We start from the raw sequence: 21,357 nt of genomic DNA, 5'->3' as shown, positions 1-21,357 counted from the left end.
ACTCCCTCCGCACTAATCCTAACATTATTATTAAACCCGCTGATAAAGGGGGTGCTGTTGTAGTCTGGCGTACTGACCTCTACCTTGCCGAGGCACAGCGACAACTCGCGGATACCTCCTCTTATTTACCCCTCGATCGTGACACCAATAAGGAGCACCAGGCCATTGTCTCCCACACTATCAACGACTTTATCCGCTCAGGGGATCTCCCATCCACTGCTACCAACCTTACAGTTCCCACACCCCGCACTTCCCGTTTCTACCTCCTACCCAAGATCCACAAACCTGCCTGTCCTGGCCGACCTATTGTCTCAGCTTGCTCCTGCCCCACCGAACTCGTTTCTGCATACCTTGACACTGTTTTATCACCCCTTGTTCAATCCCTTCCGACCTATGCTCGTGACACTTCTCACGCTCTTAAACTTTTCGATGATTTTAAGTTCCCTGGCCCCCACCGCTTTATTTTCACCATGGATGTCCAGTCCCTATATACTTCCATCCCCCATCAGGAAGGTCTAAAAGCTCTACGCTTCTTTTTGGATTCCAGACCTAATCAGTTCCCCTCTACCACCACTCTGCTCCGTCTAGCAGAATTAGTCCTTACTCTTAATAATTTCTCCTTTTGCTCCTCCCATTTCCTCCAAACTAAAGGTGTAGCTATGGGCACCCGTATGGGTCCTAGCTATGCCTGCCTTTTTGTTGACTTTATTAACTTTGCCTCCAACTTTCACCCTGCCCTCAAGTTTACTTGGTCCATTTCCGACACCTCCCTCCCCTTTCTAGATCTTTCTGTCTCTGTCTCTGGAGACAGCTTATCCACTGATGTCTACTATAAGCCTACTGACTCTCACAGCTATCTGGACGATTCCTCTTCTCACCCTGTCTCTTGCAAAAACGCCATCCCCTTCTCGCAATTCCTCCGTCTCCGCCGCATCTGCTCTCAGGATGAGGCTTTTCATTCTAGGACGAGGGAGATGTCTTCATTTTTTAAAGAAATGGGCTTCCCTTCCTCCACTATCAACTCTGCTCTTAAACGCATCTCCCCCATTTCACGTACATCTGCTCTCACTCCATCCTCCCACCACCCCACTAGGAATAGGGTTCCCCTGGTCCTCACCTACCACCCCACCAGCCTCCGGGTCCAACATATTATTCTCCGTAACTTCCGCCACCTCCAACGGGATCCCACCACTAAGCACATCTTTCCCTCCCCCCCTCTCTCTGCATTCCGCAGGGATCGCTCCCTACACAACTCCCTTGTCCATTCGTCCCCCCCATCCCTCCCCACTGATCTCCCCCCTGGCACTTATCCGTGTAAGCGGAACAAGTGCTACACATGCCCTTACACTTCCTCCCTTACCACCATTCAGGGCCCCAAACAGTCCTTCCAGGTGAGGCATCACTTCACCTGTGAGTCGACTGGGGTGATATACTGCGTCCGGTGCTCCCGATGTGGCCTTTTATATATTGGTGAGACCCGACGCAGACTGGGAGACCGCTTTGCTGAACATCTACGCTCTGTCCGCCAGAGAAAGCAGGATCTCCCAGTGGCCACACATTTTAATTCCACATCCCATTCCCATTCTGACATGTCTATCCACGGCCTCCTCTACTGTAAAGATGAAGCCACACTCAGGTTGGAGGAACAACACCTTATATTCCGTCTGGGTAGCCTCCAACCTGATGGCATGAACATTGACTTCTCTAACTTCCGCTAGGCCCCACCTCCCCCTCGTACCCCATCTGTTACTCATTTTTATGCACACATTCTTTCTCTCACTCTCCTTTTTCTCCCTCTGTCCCTCTGAATATACCTCTTGCCCATCCTCTGGGTCACCCCCCCCCCGTCTTTCTTCCCGGACCTCCTGTCCCATGATCCTCTCGTATCCCCTTTTGCCTATCACCTGTCCAGCTCTCGGCTCTATCCCTGCCCCTCCTGTCTTCTCCTATCATTTTGCATCTCCCCCTCCCCCTCCAGCTTTCAAATCCCTTACTCACTCTTCCTTCAGTTAGTCCTGACGAAGTGTCTCGGCCTGAAACGTCGACTGCGCCTCTTCCTATAGATGCTGCTTGGCCTGCTGCGTTCACCAGCAACTTTGATGTATGTTGCTTGAATTTCCAGCATCTGCAGAATTCCTGTTGATTGTGTCATCAACTTTGTCAGTGGTGTCGTCAGCAAATCTGAGTATGGCAGAGGTGCTGTACTTTGTCATACAGTGTAACGCGAAGGAAACGCGGAGCGGTGCTCGCAACCATTTGGAGAACCTGTGCTGATGGAGATTTTAGAGTAGATGTTGTTGCCATTCCGAACATATTGACCGGGTCTGCAGTCCAGGATACAATAATTGTATAAGTAATTATTGAGGTACAGACTTCGAGTTTTTGATCAGTTTTAAGGGGATGGTGGCATTTTATGCTGATCTGCAGTGAAGAAACAACCCTGCAATGTGTGTATCTTTGCTGTCCAGATGATCCTGGATAGTATGAAGAGCCAGTGAGATGACATCTTTAGTGGACCTGTTGCTCCGGCAGGTAAATTTGAGCCGGCCAAGTCTCCTCTGAGGCAGAAGTTGATATGTCCCATTAGCAAATTCTTAAAACACTTCCTCATTGTTGCTGCCATTGTAACTGACAGACAGTTATTCAGGCAGATCATCAGGTTCTCCTAAGAAACCGGTCTGTGAAGTATACTTGAAGTTGGTGGCCACATCCGACTGCCGAAGCAAGATGCGAAAGAGCACGATAGGCAGTTGATCAGCTCAGTTCTGAACTAGTTGGCCAGCTATCCCTTCTGGGCCGTATGCTTTTGGTGAGTTTACCCTCATGAACGCTAACTGCATGTCAGCCTCACAGACTTGAATCACAGAATTATCGGGGGCTCCGGGAATACTTGATGGCTCGTCCATGTTCTGACAGTCAAAGTGGGCATAAAGTGGATTGAGCCCATCTGGAAGCGAAGCTTTTCTCCATTACGTCGCTTGATTTTACTTTGTGCAAACCCGTCCAAAATGGTCGAGCTTGCTTCATGGATTTCAGCAAGGCATTTAAAAAAGTACACGATGAAAAGCTTAATGAGTAAATAAGGAGACAGGGGATCCGAGGGGACATTGCTTTGTGGATTCAGTGACCAGCGGGGTGCCTCAGGGATCTGTTGGGCCCCTACTCTTCGTGAATCTTATAAATGCTGTGAATGAGGAAGTGGAGGGATGGGTTAGTAATATTGCTGATGACACAAAGGTTGGGAGTGTTGTGGATAGTGTGGGGGGTTGTCAGAGGTTACAGCGGTACATTGATAGGATGTAAAACTGGGCTGAGAAGTGGCAGATAGAGTTCAACTTAGATAAATGTAAGATGGTTCATTTTGGTGGGTAGATCGAATACAATAGCAGAATATAGTATTAATGGTAAGACTATCGGCAGGGCCGAGTATCAGAGGGATCTTGGGGTCCGAGTCCATTAGACAATCAGGGTGCTGGGCAGTTTGACTCTGTGGTTAAGTAAGATTACGGTGCATTGGCCTTCATAAATCGTAAGACTGAGTTTGGGAGCCGACAGGTAATGTTGCAGCTATATAGGAACCTGGTCAGACCCCTCTTGAAGTACTGTGCTCAGTTCTGGTCGCCTCACTACAGGAAACATGTGAAAATCATAGAAAGGGTGCAGAGGAGACTTACAAGGACGTTGCCTGGGCTAGTTACAGAGGAGATGACATGGGTCAATTGTTTTTTTTTAACGCAGAGAGTGGTGAGTGTTTGGAATCGGCTGCCGGCGACGGTGGTGATGACGAAAACGATAGGGCCTTTTAAGAGACTTCTGGACAGGTACATGGAGCTCAGGAAAATAGAGGGCTATAGCTAACTCAATGTAATTTCTAGGGTAAGGACATTTTCGGCACTGCTTTGTGGGTTTAAGCAGCTGTTATTATGCTGTAGCTTTTCTATGTTTCTATGTTTCTATGGTTCATGCTTAGTGTGGAAATCCCCTTCTCCTTTAACATTTCTTCCTGCATAAAGTACTACGGCCACCTGTAACTTTCTTGCTCACCGGTCTTCATGTTTCATCTAATTTTTCGTTTTGCGAAAGATTCTGAGTGATTCTGTACGTCCACACTCATCTATAATTAATTATATGAAGTATGTGAGAACCTCGGTGTTGTCATTCAGATACATCGATATGTTCTTCAACTCTGCTCAGTCCTCCGAAGAGAAGCATCCCATAGCCGTCGCTTTTGCCTCCCCCGACGTCCCCTTTGCTGTCCAAATATATAGAGCTTGTCTGCTTGTCTGCAGGTACGAGAAGGGCGACCACGAAATCAGATTTACCGAAATCTGGTCTGGTCATGCAACGACAGTTTTCCTCAGTTATATATCCGAATATATAAATTACACGAACGACAAATTAAGAATTACGCAGGTGGATCGGAGGAATGTTCTGGCGGCGATGACAGCAGATGAGAAAAGGCTGAAATTTCTGGGCAGGACAGGCAGGGTAGATATGTCGCAGAAAGGAAGAAATACTCAATTGGCAGGGGTAGGCAACTGTGTCTGGCAAAAGAAAGTTATGGACTGCATAAAAGCCAAGGAAATGGTAAATGAAGTAGAAAAATTGAGTCGGAAATTGGATGATTGGGAAGCTCTTAAATTTCAACAAAGGCATCCAAAAAAGCTATAAAAGAAACATGAACTATGAGCGCAGACTAGCCGATAATATTAAAAAATGGATCCCGTAAGTTGTGTTTTCTTCAGTTGTATGAAGAGGGAAAGGAAGATGAACGCTCGTATTAGACCACGGGAAAATGACGCTGATGAGGTGGGAATTTGAGATAAAAATTGGCAGATGAGCTTAATATGTACTTTGCATCTGGGGTGTACTGTGAAGGCACCAGCTGTGTGCCAGTAACCTGTGAATATCAGTTCGCAGGAGAGAGTGTCATTTCAAAGGAGAAATGCTTGGCAAACTCAAAGGTCTGAAGTCACCTGGACCAAATGGACTATATCCCAGAATTCGGAGAGAGGTTGCAGAACAGATTACAGATGCTTTGGTCGTGACCTTTCAAGAATCACTTCACCTTATATATATATTAATAATTTAGACGAGGGAATTAAATGCAGCATCTCAAAGTTTGCAGATGACACGAAGCTGGGCGGCAGTGTGAGTTGTGTGGAGGATGCTAAGAGGATGCAGGGTGACTTGGATAGGTTAGGTGACTGGGCAAATTCATGGCAGATGCAATTTAATGTGGATAAATGTGAGGTTATCCACTTTTGTGGCAAGAACAGGAAAACCGATTATTATCTGAATGGTGGCCGATTAGAAAAAACGGAGGTGCAATAAGACTTGGGTGTATTGTACACCAGTCATTGAAAGTGGGCATGCAGGTACAGCAAGCGGTGAAAAAGGCGAATGGTATGCTGGCATTCATAGCAAGAGGATTCGAGTACAGGAGCAGGGAGGTTCTACTGCAGTTGTACAAGGCCTTGGTGAGACCACACCTGGAGTATTGTGTGCAGTTTTGGTCCCCTAATCTGAGGAAAGACAATCTTGCCATAGAGGGAGTACAAAGAAGGTTCACCAGATTGATTCCTGGGATGGCAGGACTTTCATATGATGAAAGATTGGATCCACTAGGCTTATACTCGCTGGAATTTAGAAGACGGGGGGCGGGGGGCGTGATCTTATTGAAATGTATAACATTCTATGGGATTGGACAGGCTAGATGCAGGAAGATTGTTCCCGATATTGGGGAAGTCCAGAACGAGTGGTCACAGTTTGAGGATAAAGGGGAAGCCTTTTAGGACGGAGATGAGGAAAAACTTCTTCACACAGAGAGTGGTGAATCTCTGGAATTCTCTAAAACAGGAAACAGTTGAGACCAGTTCATTGGCTATATTTAAGAGGGAGTTAGATATGGCCCCTGTCACTAAAGGGATCGGGGGTATGAAGAGAAAGCATTTCTGAGTTGAATGATCAGCCATGATCATACTGAATGGCGGTGCGGGCTCGAGGGGCCGGTTGGCCTTCTCCTGCACCTATTGTCTATGTAAAGTATCTACCTTGGTATGGTCCTGGAGGAGGGGAAGATTGCAAATATCACTATAAGAAGGGAGGAAGGCAAAGGAAAGAGAATTATAGTCCAGTTTACCGATCGTCAGTGGTTTGGAAAGTGTTGGATTCTGTTATAAATGATGGTGTTCCGAGAATGTAACAAACAATTGATGTTGGTTCAGAATTAATATCACAAAATTGATCTCTCTCCGACACTCCTGGCAACTAGACATACTGATGCACAGAAAAAAAATCCATGAAAAATGGTATTAGTACACGGACAAAAATATCACCAAATTACTTCTTTAAAAGATGTAGCGAAAAATATTAGAAGTAAAATACAATTATTTCCGTCGTATCTGAACATTTATTTGAGTCTTTATCCCTAATGGTTCCGATCAGAAATAATGCCAGGCGTCAGTACCATCGCCTCGTTTTGCATTTCTTTGCAAATTTCTTCTCTTAAATTCCCCCTCCAGAATCCCTTCCTTGTTCAACTAAATGCTCAATTTCCTCTTTTTAGAGCACAGAACGAAGAAAACAGTTATATCTGGCATGTAACCTTCTGTATAAACTGCCTATAAATGCCCAAACACATAGCCGTCTATTTTCCTAAACATAATGTACCTATCTAAGAGTTTCTGAAAAGACCCTATTGTATCCCCATCCATCACCAGCAGTGCATTTCATGCACCCATCACTCTCTGTAAAAAACTTACCCCTTCCACCCCCTCTGTATCTACTTCCAAAGAACCTTCAAACATTACCCCGTTGTAGTTCCATTTAACTCCGAACAAATGACCCAAAATATATTTCCTATAATCATTGTATACACCTCTATGGTCACCTCCTCGTCCCCCTTCACTCAAAGAAGAAAAGGCCGAGTTCACACAACCTATTCACATGAGGCACACTCTCCAATCTGGGCAAAACCCTCGTAAATCTCCTTTGCACTCTGTCGATAGTTCCCGCATTTACTTTGCAGTAAGGTAACCAGAACTTAACAGAGTAGACCAAGTGGAGTCTGGCCAAGCTGTAACAGTACCTCACGGCTCTTTATTGTGTCACTGCTTTAACTTAAATCATCATATTTTCAGACCTGAATGGAAGTCTGATTTTGAAAATGATAAACAAGGGGACTAGCAATAATACTGAGGGAAGAAGGAAGAGGGGGCGGGGGCAGAGAGAGAGAGAGGGGGAGAGAGAGAGAGAAAGAAGAGAGAGAGAGCGAGCGAGAGAGAGAGAGAGAGAAAGAAAGATGTGTGTGTGTGAGGGGGGGAGAGAGAGAGAGAGAGAGAGAGAGAGAGAAAAAGAAGGCAGGTAGAACTCCTGGTATTTAATTGTAATCAATAGCAAAATTGTTGAACTGCCAGGACGATCCCGTTCAGTATACATCCTAAATTATGAATGAATCGTTGAAAAAATATGCAGCAAATTTGTAGTTCCGGCGAAGCAGAATATATGCTGAATTTCTATGCGAATTTTGCACATTTTGCCCAGATAAATGCGTTTTTATTCATCGTGTTCAGTTTTCTATGCACCTTCCCACCTTGTACTAGCTAGTAGGTTAATTGATTACAATAAATTCGCACGTACATTTCAGGAGCGGAGCTGCCTTAGGAGCTGTGGGTGGGTATATAAATTGGAAACCCTGCAAGGGGAAATATGATTGTCAACGCCGATTTGAGGAGACAAATGGAGATATAAATACCTGCAAGTCTCAGTATTTCTAAATTTAGCTCTATATATAATTAATAGTCACACTATATTACAAATTACAATTTCCACGTTTCATGCTATTCACCTGAACACAGGACGCCAACGCCGATGAAGTCAGAGAAAGACCGATTGAATATGGAAGCACTGCAATTTTGGAGATGAGATTCGCTTCCTTCACACTGAAGGTCGGTCACCCACACGGGCCCTTCTTTCCCTTTGTACCCCGAGGCGATGTAGGAGGATGTGGCCACACCGCAACGCAGTTGCTTACAAACGACATTGGCTTCATTGATAGTCCAAAAGTTATCCTGTATTCTGCTCCAACTGCCATTATCATAAACCTCCACCTGGCCGTCGCAGCGGCTTCCCCCTTCGGTCAGCCGCACAGACCACATTTCATCTACAATATGGATGAGATTGTGTAAAACAGTTAATAATTACTCAATTAAATCCCGGATACTTTCAGCTATTAGCGGCAAATATTAGTTTATATACTGATTTCCTACAAGCCAATCACCCCAGAAGCCACTTAACATCTCTTCTCCCTCCGCAGGATAAAAAAAGACACACACGTAGAGGTCCCAGGTATTATTCTTACTCGCCGAACATAAAGAGAGCCATTTAAAATTTTAATATAATTCATTGTTCTTTTTCGACAGTTTATAATATGACTTAACTCACCTGCAAATATTACATCTTTATTTTTACAGATTTTAAAATGGTACAAAAATTACTATCTGGAAACAACAATTGACATAATTCTCTACACTTTCCAATAATTTCTCTTCAAATTTTAGTTTTATTCACTGTGTACTCAAGGTCTAAGTATCCAAAATAAAACAGTCCGAATTGCAAACGCAGACTGTTGCCACAAAAATTTAGATTCGTGACATAGTTTTGCCAGAAAACTTTGGATACATTCGATTGTTTCTTATTTTTTTTATTTTATTTTTTTTTTGTTTGTCTCTGTTATGGATATCTCTACGACCAAAGAAAGGTTTCATTCAGACTAATGTTTCAACAACTCACCGGTGCAGATCAGGCTGGCGTCATTTCCACGCGAACAGCTGATCTGACTCCACGCTGAGACTTGGCAATCAGCTAATCGGGACTCATTGCCCAAACAAATGTAGTTATCTTTCCACACTGGCCCGTTTCCTGTGCCAAAGTATGCATCTCTGGGAGTTGCCTTTACTGCACCACACTGTAGCTGTTCACAGACCACGGCAGCATCTTCCAAGCTGAAGTATTCATCACAAAGTGTTCCCCACTGGTCCCCGTGCTGAATTTCCACCCGGCCAGAACATCTGTTGTCCCCATCAACGAGTCGTGCTACAGAATTCCCTGTTGTATTAATAATTGAATTCAGTTAATTAATGTCAACATAAACTAATTAAAAGAATTGCACAGGATCGGACCGCTATCCAGGGCATCTGCTCGGCAGAGCTTCGCGAAATTAAGAGTATGGCACGATGCAGACCGTTTTTTTTTTATCTGATTGACACACAATCATTTTTACCAATGCATTTTTTAAGTGTTGTGAATAATCTGCATACACCACGACAGGAATCTCGCGTTTTTGTAGGTTTATAACAAAATCAATGCCATTGTTTCAAACATTGGGCCATGCAGGTGAAAAAGTGTTTCCTTGCCTGATCTCTCTTCAGTACTCCTGATTTTGTTGATCGTTCACAGTTCCATGCCCATCACTCTAAATGTTATATTTTGTCGAAGTTGAAAATACCATTATTCAGCACCATATTCCACCCATGCTGTTCTTGCCCACTCAGTGGACGATATGCATATGCATCATATTTATTTATTTATCTATCTCTTATCTATCTATTTACATGTAATATTTGAGGATACTTCGTGCAATCAGATATTGTGCACTCAGAAGGGGCATTTTCGATTTTCTCTTTCGTTATTGGCGATTAAATTGATGTTAGTCTTTGCTTGTGATGTATATTTTCTTTGCACTTTTCCATTATCTATTTTCATGTTTGTTTCTTTCACTGACGACTCATTTCTGAGGTTAATAAGCAACTTTCAAGTTGTCATTCACGTTAGGCACCAACAAAATGTCCGCTGATGATTATAAATTACGGGGAATTCACAAGGCATCTGTCTTTGAACTAGCAGCCATATAGTTGATATTTTATTTATTCTTCTGCTGAGGTTTTTATCATGTTTCCAATCGTTATGCAATGTAACGGAAGATCAAAAAGTATGTGAAGAAGTGGCTTAGAGTACCGAGCAGCCTCACCAATGTTGCCATCCACAGCAGCCAGACAAAGCTTACCGTCCCAGTGTAATCCCTTGTTGAAGAGGTCAAGGTATCCAAGGTAAGATATTCATGATGCTTCGAGACTCAAAAGACCCTGTCATCAACAACACCCAGCCGGTTGTGAGATCAGGCAGGAAGTTGTCAGCCCATGCAGCAATTGATGAGGCAGAGCCTAGATTGAAGCACAAGGAGAGGGTTGGGGCTACCCAGCTAGGCCGCCAGGGACTTGGCTGGACAGCCCACAGGTGGTGGTTGTCTTCTACAGGTGAGGGGCGCCGTGAGCTTGTAACACAGGAAATACGAGAGGTAGAAGAGGAGAAGAGGTCAGCTAAAACAGCTGGCCTGGCCAAACAGGGGGCTTGGACCTGATGGGAAAGCGTTGAACAACGACATCTATCTTGGAATGTTCTGTGGCAGATGGAACCGCTCCGCGTTTCTTTTCTATGTAGAGCAGAGTACGATCTGCTCCCAGCACCTGCCAACCTCAGCACCTGGCATGAAGATAAGACAGACAGATGTGCTGCTTGCGGCGAGAAGGGAACACTTCAACATATTTTGATTGCATGCAGAGTCAATCCTTCCTGCACCATGTACACTTGGAGACATAACACCGTTCTCAAAGTTGTAACAGAAGCGGTTGAGCAGAGAGTACTGCAGAACAACTTATCTCATGCCCCATGCTGCACAGAACACCGCATATCATTTGTGAAAGAAGGCTCCAAGTCAAGGGTGTACAGCGCAAGCCCACGATCAAGCAGACTTTATTCAGCCAATGACTGGTGTGTCAATGCTGACCTGGATGGGAAAGGCAATTTCCCGAGGCAAATAACTTTCACCATATTGCGCCCAGATATAATCGCATGGTCTGACACCAGTAGAGAAGTGGTTATTCGTGAACTCACAGTCCACTGTGAAAACAAGAGCGTTGAAGCCCATGAGCACAAGTTAACCAAGTATGCAGAATTAATGTCAGAGTGCAGCGACAGACGGGGGAATGTCTCATGCTATCCATTCGAAGTAGGTTGCCGTGGCTTTATTGCGTTCACTTTCCAGAAGTGGCTGCGTGACCTCGGCTTTACTAGAAGAGAGATCAAGGCAACCAGCAGGGCTGTAGCTGAGGCAGCAGAGACAGGATCAGCATGGGTGTGGACCAAATACGTCCAGAGGGGCAGATAGTTGGACAGCGTATTTATTCCAGTCGGTCTTTATTCTTTGGAACGTAGAAAGTTGAGGGGGACTTGAGAAAGGTATTTAAAATTATGAGAGGGATAGGTAGAGTTGACGTGGATAGGCTTTTTTCCATTGGGAGTGGGGGAGATTCTAACAAGAGGACATGAGTTGAGAGTTAAAGGGCAAAAGTTTAGGGGTAACATGAGGGGGAACTTCTTTACTCAGAGAGTGGTAGCTGTGTGGAACGAGCTTCCAGCAGAAGTGGTTGAGGCATGTTCGATGTTTTCGTTTAAAGTTAAATTGGATAGATATATGGACAGGGAAGGAATGGAGGGTTACGGGATGAGTGCAGGTCGGTGGGACTAGGTGAGAGTAAGAGTTTGGCACGGACTAGAAGGGCCGATCTGGCCTGTTTCCCTGCTGTAATTGCTGTATGGTTATATGGTTATATGTTATACATCTTTTGCAAACCCTTCAGTAAGTTACATAGGCACCCGAAGAGTAGACTATCTGTTGGATGGAACAACTCTGATAGAGGCAGATGCCAAGTTTTTAAGCAACACACATCAAAGTTGCTGGTGTACGCAGCAGGCCGAGACTCTTCGTCAGGAATAACTGAAGGAAGAGTTAGTAAGAGATTTGAAAGTGGGAGGGGGAGGGGGATATCCAAAATGATAGGAGACGACAGGAGGGGGAGGGATGGAGCCAAGAGCAGGACAGGTGATTGGCAAAGGGGATACGAGAGGATCATGCGACAGGAGGTCCGGGAAGAAAGACAAGGTGGTGGGGGTGGACGCAGAGGATGGGCAAGGGGTATAGTCAGAGGGACAGAGGAGAAAAAGGAGAGTGAGAGAAAGAATGTGTGGAAAATCCTCTCGAATCCTCTTTGCCAATCACCTGTCCAGCTCTTGGCTCCATCCCTCCCCCTCCTGTCTTCTCCTATCATTTTGGATCTCCCCCTCCCCCTCCCACTTTCAAATCTCTTACTAACTCTACCTTCCGTTAATCCTGACGAAGGGTCTCGGCCTGAAACGTCGACTGTACCTCTTCCTAGATATGCTGCCTGGCCTGCTGTGCCCACCAGCAACTTTGTGTGTGTTGCTTGAATTTCCAGCATCTGCAGAATTCCTGTTGTTTGCCAAGTTTTGAAGCTCACCAGTGGGAGGTGATGCTTTAGCACTGCTGGCCCAGCACCTCGAGGGAGTCTTGATTATAAGCGGGCCGAAACTCCGGAAGACAGGTGGCAGATCAACTGATGATCCCACTGGTGACAGCACAGGACAGTTAACATCTTAGTCCAAGTGTATTTTCAATTCTTTAATTCTGTTTGTCTCCTTCACTGGCGACTCATTTCTTAGGTTCATAAGCAACTTTCAAGCTGTTATTCACGTTAGGGCCAACAAAGTGTACGCTGATAATTATAAACTATGGGGAATTCACAAGCCATCTGTCGTTCAACTAACAGCTATATAGTTGATATTTTATTTACTCTTCTGCGGGGGATTTTGTCATTTTTACAGTCGTTATGGCTAAATTTGTAGCAGTAAATTCCGACGCTTTTGCAACAAGTTATCTCGCTATAATCATGTATATTCTATACTGGTGCAAATGCATGCTGGGAAGTTGTGCTGCAAAAACAATGGTTTGTATTTATCTACAGTTCCGCACCAATTCATCTGTGTGTTTCCTTAAAGAAGAAAGGGGAAATGTTTTGGGCAATATTCAATAATCCATCAAAGTATCAGTACGGAAATAAACAATATTTGATTGTTTTTTGTTAATAGAGATAGCCATCATGTAGCCTCAAAGCCTGCTGCGCATTTTAACGTTTAATCAGCTTTATGTCTGTATTTAGGCACATGACAAAATTCAGTATCATTAAATTTCTTCGAATTATTAATTTTCACGTTAAGGTGTATGATATAATTTGAAAGGCGTGCTGAGAAAATTTCCGGCATGTACTTCGCACTCAATTTCTCAAGGAAACACCATTTTTCATTTTTTATATATTTTCTACTGCAATAATGATTGTTTAATTTATAATAACGCTGCATGCTACGCTTTTGTTGGTGATATTTGTTTCAACTTATTGAAATCTTCAAATATGTTAATTTCTTTCGTCGAAACCCAAATTGAAGTCAATCGTTATTTTATTCTTCCAGCAATATCACCCTCTTAATCTGTCCGTCAATGTCAGATGAAAATCATATCGAACTGTCCTCTGCTGATGCAATTTGCAAATCGCTAATGGGAAAAATGTCGATAATAAATACTTGGATCCTAGGTACTCACCAGAGCAGATCACACTGACATCATTCTCATGGGTGCAACGATGAGCTCCTGAAGAAAATGGACAGTCCCATAGCCTCGACTCATTACCCTGACATTCAAAGGCATCAGTCCATACATGTCCTGCTCCTTCTCCAAAATAAGCTCCTCCCCGTACAGCAACAGCGACTCCACATTGAAGTTGACGGCACACCACGCTGGCATCAGCCATATCCCAGTGCAGATCACACACCGTTTTCCAGGTTTCTCCAAACTGCACTTCCAGTCTTCCAGAGCATTCATCATTTCCAGACACCAATCTTGGAACTCGGTGGTCTGAGGAAGATATGAAGCACAGTTAGGAAAAAGAACATTTGAACAATGGGCAGCGAATTCCTCTTGCTTTCATTGTATATAAAGTCCCAATTGGTTCTCAAACAGATGACATTGTCTTCCACGTCCAAGTTTCATAATGGGATATCGGAACTGAGTATCAAAATTACTTTCTCTCTTTGGTGGTTAATTAATGCCAGATAATAGATTCTTAACACGTTTATTCCTATTATTTTTATATTCTCTTTTTATCAGAGGAAATTATAATTTCCAGAGGATATTATTGTAATTAAGGAAAAAAGTAAGAACATTATTATTATTATTATTATTATTATTATTATTATTATCATTATTATCATTATTATTATCATCATCATCATCATCATCATCATCATTATCATTATCATCTTTAATTTCAGTTATGGTGACGTTTGCATCAGAATTCCAAAAGCATCATTCATTTTACTCAAAGGGAATACAGGGAAAAAGAATTAAAAAAAAATACTTTTACTTCCCCAACGTCACGCTGTGCCGGAGCCAAGTATTCACTGAAAAATGTGTATAGAAAAAAAAATGAACTAATCATTATATATAGAAGACAAATACTTCAAACATGAAATAAATCTGATGAAATTAAGTCAAGATTTTCGACGAAGAGACCATTGTTAAAAATTAGCAGTCCACTTTCAATATTTCTTATTTAGAATTCTACAAAGGTGATGAATGCAAACACGGTAATGAAGTTAAATCAGGACTGACTGCATTAGATTAGATTAGATTACTGTATTAGATTATTAGGACACTCTGCCCTTGTTTATTGTCATTTAGAAATGCATGCATGCATTAAGAATTGATACAATGTTCCTCCAGAGTGATATCACAAAAAACAACAGGACAAACCAAAGACAAACACTGACAAGACCACATAATTCTACCATGTAGTTACAGCAGTGCAAAGCAATACCATAAATTGATAAAGAGCAGACCATGAGAACGGTAAAAAAAAAGTCTCAAAGTTCCAAAAAACTCCCGATAGTCCCGATAGCAGGCGGCAAAAGGGAGAAACTCTCTCTGCCAGAGACCTTCAGGCACCGACAACTGTCGGCGCATTGGAAGCACCCGACCACAGCCGACTCTGAGTCCGTCCGAAAACTTCGAGTCTCCGACCAGCCCTTCGACACCGAGCACCGAGCACCATCTCTGCCGACAGCTTCGACCCCGTCCCCCGCCGAGCAATCAGCAAAGCCGATGACTCAGGGCCTTCCCCTCCGGAGATTCTGGATCACACAGTAGCTGCGGCAGCGAAGAAGGCATTTCAGAAGTTTCTCTAGATGTTCCTCCGCTCTCTCACGTCTGTCTCCATCAAATAAGGATTGTGCATGACATCCTACTTGACAGATTACAGATATCATTCACCGGAGTGGCCGCACAAGCCGTGTCGGGCCGCCATCTTCTCCTCATTCTCCATTGATCAGGATTTGATGGGAAGAAGAATCGCCTGTTTATCCGACTGCACTGTTATTCAAAGAAATAATGGTTGGCGAATGTTGTCAATTTGTTTATATTTATTCCATTTTCCTCAACCTTTTCTACAAAAGCGCCATTCCAAAAGATTCTCGTACTTCGTCCATCTGTACATTTTTACAAGTCGTCTGTCATCTTATACGTGGGTTCTATATTTACGGTGGCCCCTGCATTGGAAAAAAAATGCCGTGATTCTGCCCCCTAGCGATGAAATCAGGTAGCGCTGAAGCTTCACATCCAACATATGATTTTCGTAACTTCTTCCATCTCTAAAGGGTCCCTATTACTAAATTAATTTTTATGCCTCCCGTTCTAAGTAGGCACACGGCTCTTTCCACAGACATCGCTTCCTCCGTAGTTCCCTTCTCCAGTTATCCCTCCCCTCTAACCATTCTCTGGGCATTTATCCCGACAAGCAGCCAAAATTCTGCACTTGTTCATTGACCTCCTTCCTCCCCTCCATTAAAGGCTGCAACGAGTCCATCAGGTAAGGTAACATTTACAAGGTCTATTGTAACTGTTGTTTCTCTGCTGCCTCCGCTACATCAGTGAGACCTCGTCAATGTGCAGCTAATTTTTCACTCTCGCAACAGAACTTCCCGACAGGCCAACAATTTAATTCCAACTCCCATTGCAACATGACCGTCCACTTGTGCCACGATGTGGACACATTCCGGGTGAAGTAACAAAACCTTGTCTGCCGGTCTTGTAGATTTTATGCCGAAGGCATAAATATGGATTTCTCCTTGGAGTTAAAAGAAGTCGCTTCCCCTCCCCTCGTCTTCAGTTCCCCATTCTGGCCTCTTATGGCTTCTCACCTACCTAGCGCGTTCCTTGCTATTCATCCTCTTTCTTTACTTTACTTCATTTTCGCCAAACAATTGATGCTAGAGCGTACAATCATCACAGCGATATTTGTTTCTGCTCTTCACTCTGCCTGGAGTACAAATCGATATTAAATATAATAAAAAAAAACAAATAAATTATAGATAATAAATAGAAAAGGGAAAGTAAGGTAGTGCAAAAAAAAACGAGAGGCAGGTCCGGATGATACTACTTTATACTTTATTGTCGCCATAAAATTAGTACTAGAACGTACACCCATTACAGCGATATTTGAATCTGCGCTCCACACTCCCTGGATGACAAATATTAAATATTAAAATATTAAAAATAGTTAAAATTAGTAAATAATAAAAAATTAAATTATAAATCATAAATAGAAAATAGAAAAATGAGAAGTAAGGTAGTGCAAAAAAAAACGAGAGGCAGGTCCGGATATTTGGCGGGTATGGCCCAGATCCGGGTCAGAATCCGTTCAGCAGTCTTATCACAGCTGGAAAGAAACTGTTCCGAAATCTGGCCGTACGAGTCTTCAAGTTCCTGAGCCTTCTTCCGGAAGGAAGAGGGACGAAGAGTGTGTTGGCTGGGTGGGTCGAGTCCTTGATTATCCTGGCAGTACTGCTCCGACAGCGTGCGGTGTGAAGTGAGTCCACGGACGGAACAATGGTTTGTTTCATGTGCTGCAGCGTGTTCACGATCTTCTGCAGCTTCTTTTGGTCTTGGACAGGACAACGTTCATACCAGGTTGTGTTGCACCCTAGAAGAATGCTTACTGCGGTGCATCTATAAAAATTAGTGAGGGTTTTAGGGGACAGACCAAATTTCTTTAGATTTCTCGGGAAGTAACGGCGCTGGTTGGCCTTCTTGGCAGTGGTATCTGCTTGGTTGGACAAAGTCAGGTTATTTGTGATATTGACCCCGAGAACTTCCATTTCTCTGAAGTGACGCTACCCTATCGTGTCAGATTCCTTCTATGTATCTCTATAGTTTTCCCACCCACTTGCTCTCACCTATCAACTTCTAGCTGTGTTTCCTCACCACCTCCCATCTTTCCATTCAGGTGTCTGCCCTTTCCATACTGTTCCGTGAAGTGTTCGCCGAATCGTTTACTCACTTGCATGGACGCACAGACCACGTGGTGAGTTCCAGCAGCGTTTCTGTTGGAGACTTTAGATTTCCGGTATCTTAATAGGTACATTGAATGACACAGAATGTCAACAATATACATCTTGAAATTATTCTTTCTTCGCAAACATCGACGAAAACAGTGGAGTGCCCCAAGTTATGAGTAGCAGTTAAAACGATCGAACTCCGAAACACATCTAGCTCCCCCTCCCACGCACAAGCAGCTGCAACGCAGCGATAACCCCCACCCCCAGCAAAAATAAATCAGCAACCTCTACCGACCAGTCAAGCGTGCAGCAAACTATCAATAAAGACCCAGACTTACAGTATCCCAGAAACGACGTGCACCCGATAATGTGTCTGATCACAGGCTCGCTCTCTCCCTAATAAGGGAACAAGAGGTGTCCCCGTTTCACACTGTGAGGGGGACATAACAAACAACTCGCTGACTTAGGAATTTAAAAGGTTGTTGTGTCGTTCTTCCCGAGCTGATTCGGCAGCAGAAAGGCGCTGCTTTCCAGACAGAAAATGCACAGCAGTTAACCCGCTGCCGAAGTTCTTGTCTACGCAACGAAGTTATTATTTTTTATATACGCTATAAGGTAACATTTCAGTCTGTTCTAGTGAAAAATAGCTTTATCTATTGTTCACAGATCTCCAGCTGTCCGTGCAATATCATTCCGACGCTTTTCTGCGCCCTGTCAAGATTAATATTGGCATTCATATATCACGTCGATTATAATTGCATAACATTTTAAATGCGCATTGGCATGAAGATAGCGTACAGCCATAACTCAACAGAATCACGCTGGAATCCTTGGTCAATGATGCAAATATGCTCTACCAATTTTAATTGGCATGTCATTGCCGGTAAGCAAAGTACTCACCACGGTCTCTCTATGGTCAGCAAAAAACCTCAAGATCTATATAATAATTCTTTCTGTTAGGATCTCTTCTAATTTCGTAAAATATAACACCATGCATCTGAGTTAAATTCTTAAAGCATTCCTTTCCGCACATTATCTTTTGATCTAATTCCAGCTGTAACTGCAGGCAATATTCTTAACAAACCGATGTATCAGTAATTTGATGTCGTCGACAGACCTATTAATCATTATATTTGGATTGCAACGCAATTCTTCAACCGATACGATAGAAGCAAGGAAAATGATTTTCCTCTGTCGCAAAACTGAAAGACAAAAACAATACCTCAGTATGGCTCTCTGTGTCCTATCAACAATAAAGTTTAGTATTGAAATAGCTACCCCAACAGCAATACCACTTGAGCTAATTGTGTGGACCAAACTTCCATAAAATTCATGGAGGAAACATTTACTGCGTTGCCTCGTCAATTCTCTTGTTTAGCTTTACTAAAACCTCAGTTTCATAGAATAGTACAGCACATTACAGGCCCTTCAGCCCACAGGGTTGTACCGACCATCAAACCCCGCCTCCCAAATATCCGCCCCCCCCAACTTAAATTCCTCCATATACCTGTCCAATGATCTCTTAAATTTCACTAGTGTATCTGCCTCCACCACTGACTCAGGCAGTACATTCCACGCACCAACCACTCTCTGAGTAAAAAAAAACCTTCCTCTAATACCCCCCTTGAACATTCCACCCCTTACCTTAAAGCCATGTCCTCTTGCATTGAGCACTGGTGCCGTGGGGGAGAGGCGCTGGCTGTCCACTCTATCTATTCCTCTTAATATCTTATATACCTCTATCATGTCTCCTCTCATCCTCCTCCCCAAAGAGTAAAGCCCTAGCCCCCTTAACCTCTGATCATAATCCACACTCTCTAAACCAGGCAGCATCCTCGTAAATCTCCTCTATACCCTTCCTAATGCTTCCACATCCTTCCTATAGTGAGGCGACCACAACTGGACACAGTACTTCAAGTGTAGCCTAACCAGAGTTTTATAGAGCTGCATCATTACCTTGAGACTCTTATACTCTATCCCTCGACTTATGAAAGCTAACACCACATAAGCTTTCTTAGCTACGCTATCTACCTGTGAGGCAACTTTCAGGGATCTGTGGACATGTACCCCCAGATCCCTCTTCTCTTGCACACTACCAAGTATCCTGCCATTTACTTTGTACTCTGCCTTGGAGTTTGTCCTTCCAAAGCGTACCAGCTCACACATCTCCGGGCTGAACTCCATCTGCCACTTCTCAGCCCATTTCTGCAACCTATCAATGACTCTCTGTGTCCTATCAACAATAAAGTTTACTATTGAAATAGCTACCACTACAGTGATACCACGTGAATTAACTTTATGGACCAAATTTCCATAAATTTCATTGAGGAAACATTTACGCGTTGCTTCGTCGATTCTCTTGTTTAGTTTTTCGAAAACCTCAGTTTCATGACAGATGACTCCTCGTGGAAAAACGTCAAAGCGCATTATACGAAATTCATACAAACCCTCACATAGAATCTACTTCCAATATTGCACATGTAACACGCTGTACGGTTTCACTGCTAAGGCTTATGTAATGACGTCTGTGTAATGTTCCACTGTTAAGGTAATGGCTTCTCTGTAGCAGCAATGTCATTGTTATGACTAGAGATAACGGGAATTTGGAATTCAGTGGCTAGCCAATAAGAGATTGCTGTTGTGTCTTGTGATTCTGGAAGCATCTTCTTTGCCAGAGGGCGAGAGAGGGATGAAGAGAGTGGACGCGAATAAAGAGATTCGGTCGGCTGCCAGGCGGAGTGAACTCCGAGCGGGCGTCCGTAGGTGGGTGACGCTCGGAGGAGATCGATTGGTGGAAGAAAGACTACTGAGTGAGCTCCAACGATTGTGTATACACTGTTTAATAAGATTGGCGCCCTTTTTCTTCTATATTTTGTTTCTCTACTAACCACATAGTCAAAGTACGAGTTATAAAGCTTAATTATTTAATCGCATATTGTGTACTGCTTGTTATTTCGGGTACTGACTTGTAACAGGGGACATATCGCGCAGCATCCACCCAAACGGGATTTCTTAAGTTTCGCCGGGCAGGGGGGTTATCACCCACGAGATCAAGCAGCTAGGGGAGGCGAGTGTTACACACCTTTCATACAGTTTATTGTTCTGATACTCGATTATCATTGCAGTCAACATAAATAAAGGCTTTGCATTAAACTCCCTACATCTTCAAGCAACCCACATCAAAATTGCTGGTGAACGCAGCAGGCCAGGCAGCATCTCTAGGAAGAGGTACAGTCGACGTTTCAGGCCGAGACCCTTCGTCAGGACTAACTGAAGGAAAAGTGAGTAAGAGAGTTGAAAGTTGGAGTGGGAAGGGGAGATCCAAAATGATAGGAGAAGACAGGAGGGGGAGGGATGGAGCCAAGAGCTGGACAGGTGATTGGCAAAAGGGATACGAGAGGCTCATGGGACAGGAAGTCCGGGAAGAAAGACAAAGGGCGGGGGGAACCCACAGGATGGGCAAGGGGTATATTCAGAGGGACAGAGGGAGAAAAAGGAGAGTGAGAGTAAGAATGTGTGTATAAAAATAAATAACAGATGGGGTACGAGTGGGAGGTGGGGCATTAGCGGAAGTTAGAGAAGTCGATGTTCATGCCATCAGGTTGGAGGCTACCCAGACGGAATATAAGGTGTTGTTCCTCCAACCTGAGCGTGGCTTCATCTTTACAGTAGAGGAGGCCGTGGATTGACATGTCAGAATAGGAATGGGATGTGGAACTAAAATGTGTGACCACTGGGAGATCCTGCTTTCTCTGGCGGACAGAGCGTAGCTGTTCAGCAAAGCGGTCTCCCAGTCTGCGTCGGGTCTCGCCAATATATAAGAGGCCACATCGGAAGCACCGGACGCAGTATATCACCCCAGCCGACTCACAGGTGAAGTGTCGCCTCACCTGGAAGGACTGTTTGGGGCCCTGAACGGTGGTACGGGAGGAAGTGTAAGGGCATGTGTAGCACTTGTTCCGCTTACAAGGATAAGTGCCAGGAGGGAGATCAGTGGGGAGGGATGGGGGGGGGGCGAATGGACAAGGGAGTTGTGTAGGGAGCGATCCCTGCGGA

At 44.0% G+C, this 21,357-nt stretch overlaps 1 protein-coding gene across 1 annotated transcript in view; it reads right to left on the bottom strand.

The window, feature by feature from the left end:
• Positions 1–21,357, bottom strand: part of LOC134341542 (deleted in malignant brain tumors 1 protein-like) — a 59,345-nt gene that overhangs the window by 16,551 nt on the left and 21,437 nt on the right. Inside the window, exons 6-8 of the mRNA XM_063039410.1 lie at positions 13,514–13,825; positions 8,794–9,108; positions 7,850–8,164 (exon numbers count right to left, since the gene is read on the bottom strand). Of these exons, the coding sequence (XP_062895480.1) occupies positions 7,850–8,164; positions 8,794–9,108; positions 13,514–13,825 (942 nt within the window). The remainder of the gene's footprint in view (positions 1–7,849; positions 8,165–8,793; positions 9,109–13,513; positions 13,826–21,357) is intronic.

The sequence above is a fragment of the Mobula hypostoma genome, unplaced genomic scaffold (assembly GCF_963921235.1).
Source record: "Mobula hypostoma unplaced genomic scaffold, sMobHyp1.1 scaffold_36, whole genome shotgun sequence".
NCBI lineage: Eukaryota > Metazoa > Chordata > Chondrichthyes > Myliobatiformes > Myliobatidae > Mobula > Mobula hypostoma.
The sequence above is the reverse complement of the archived record's forward strand: the minus strand, read 5'-3'. Positions and strand labels throughout refer to the sequence as shown.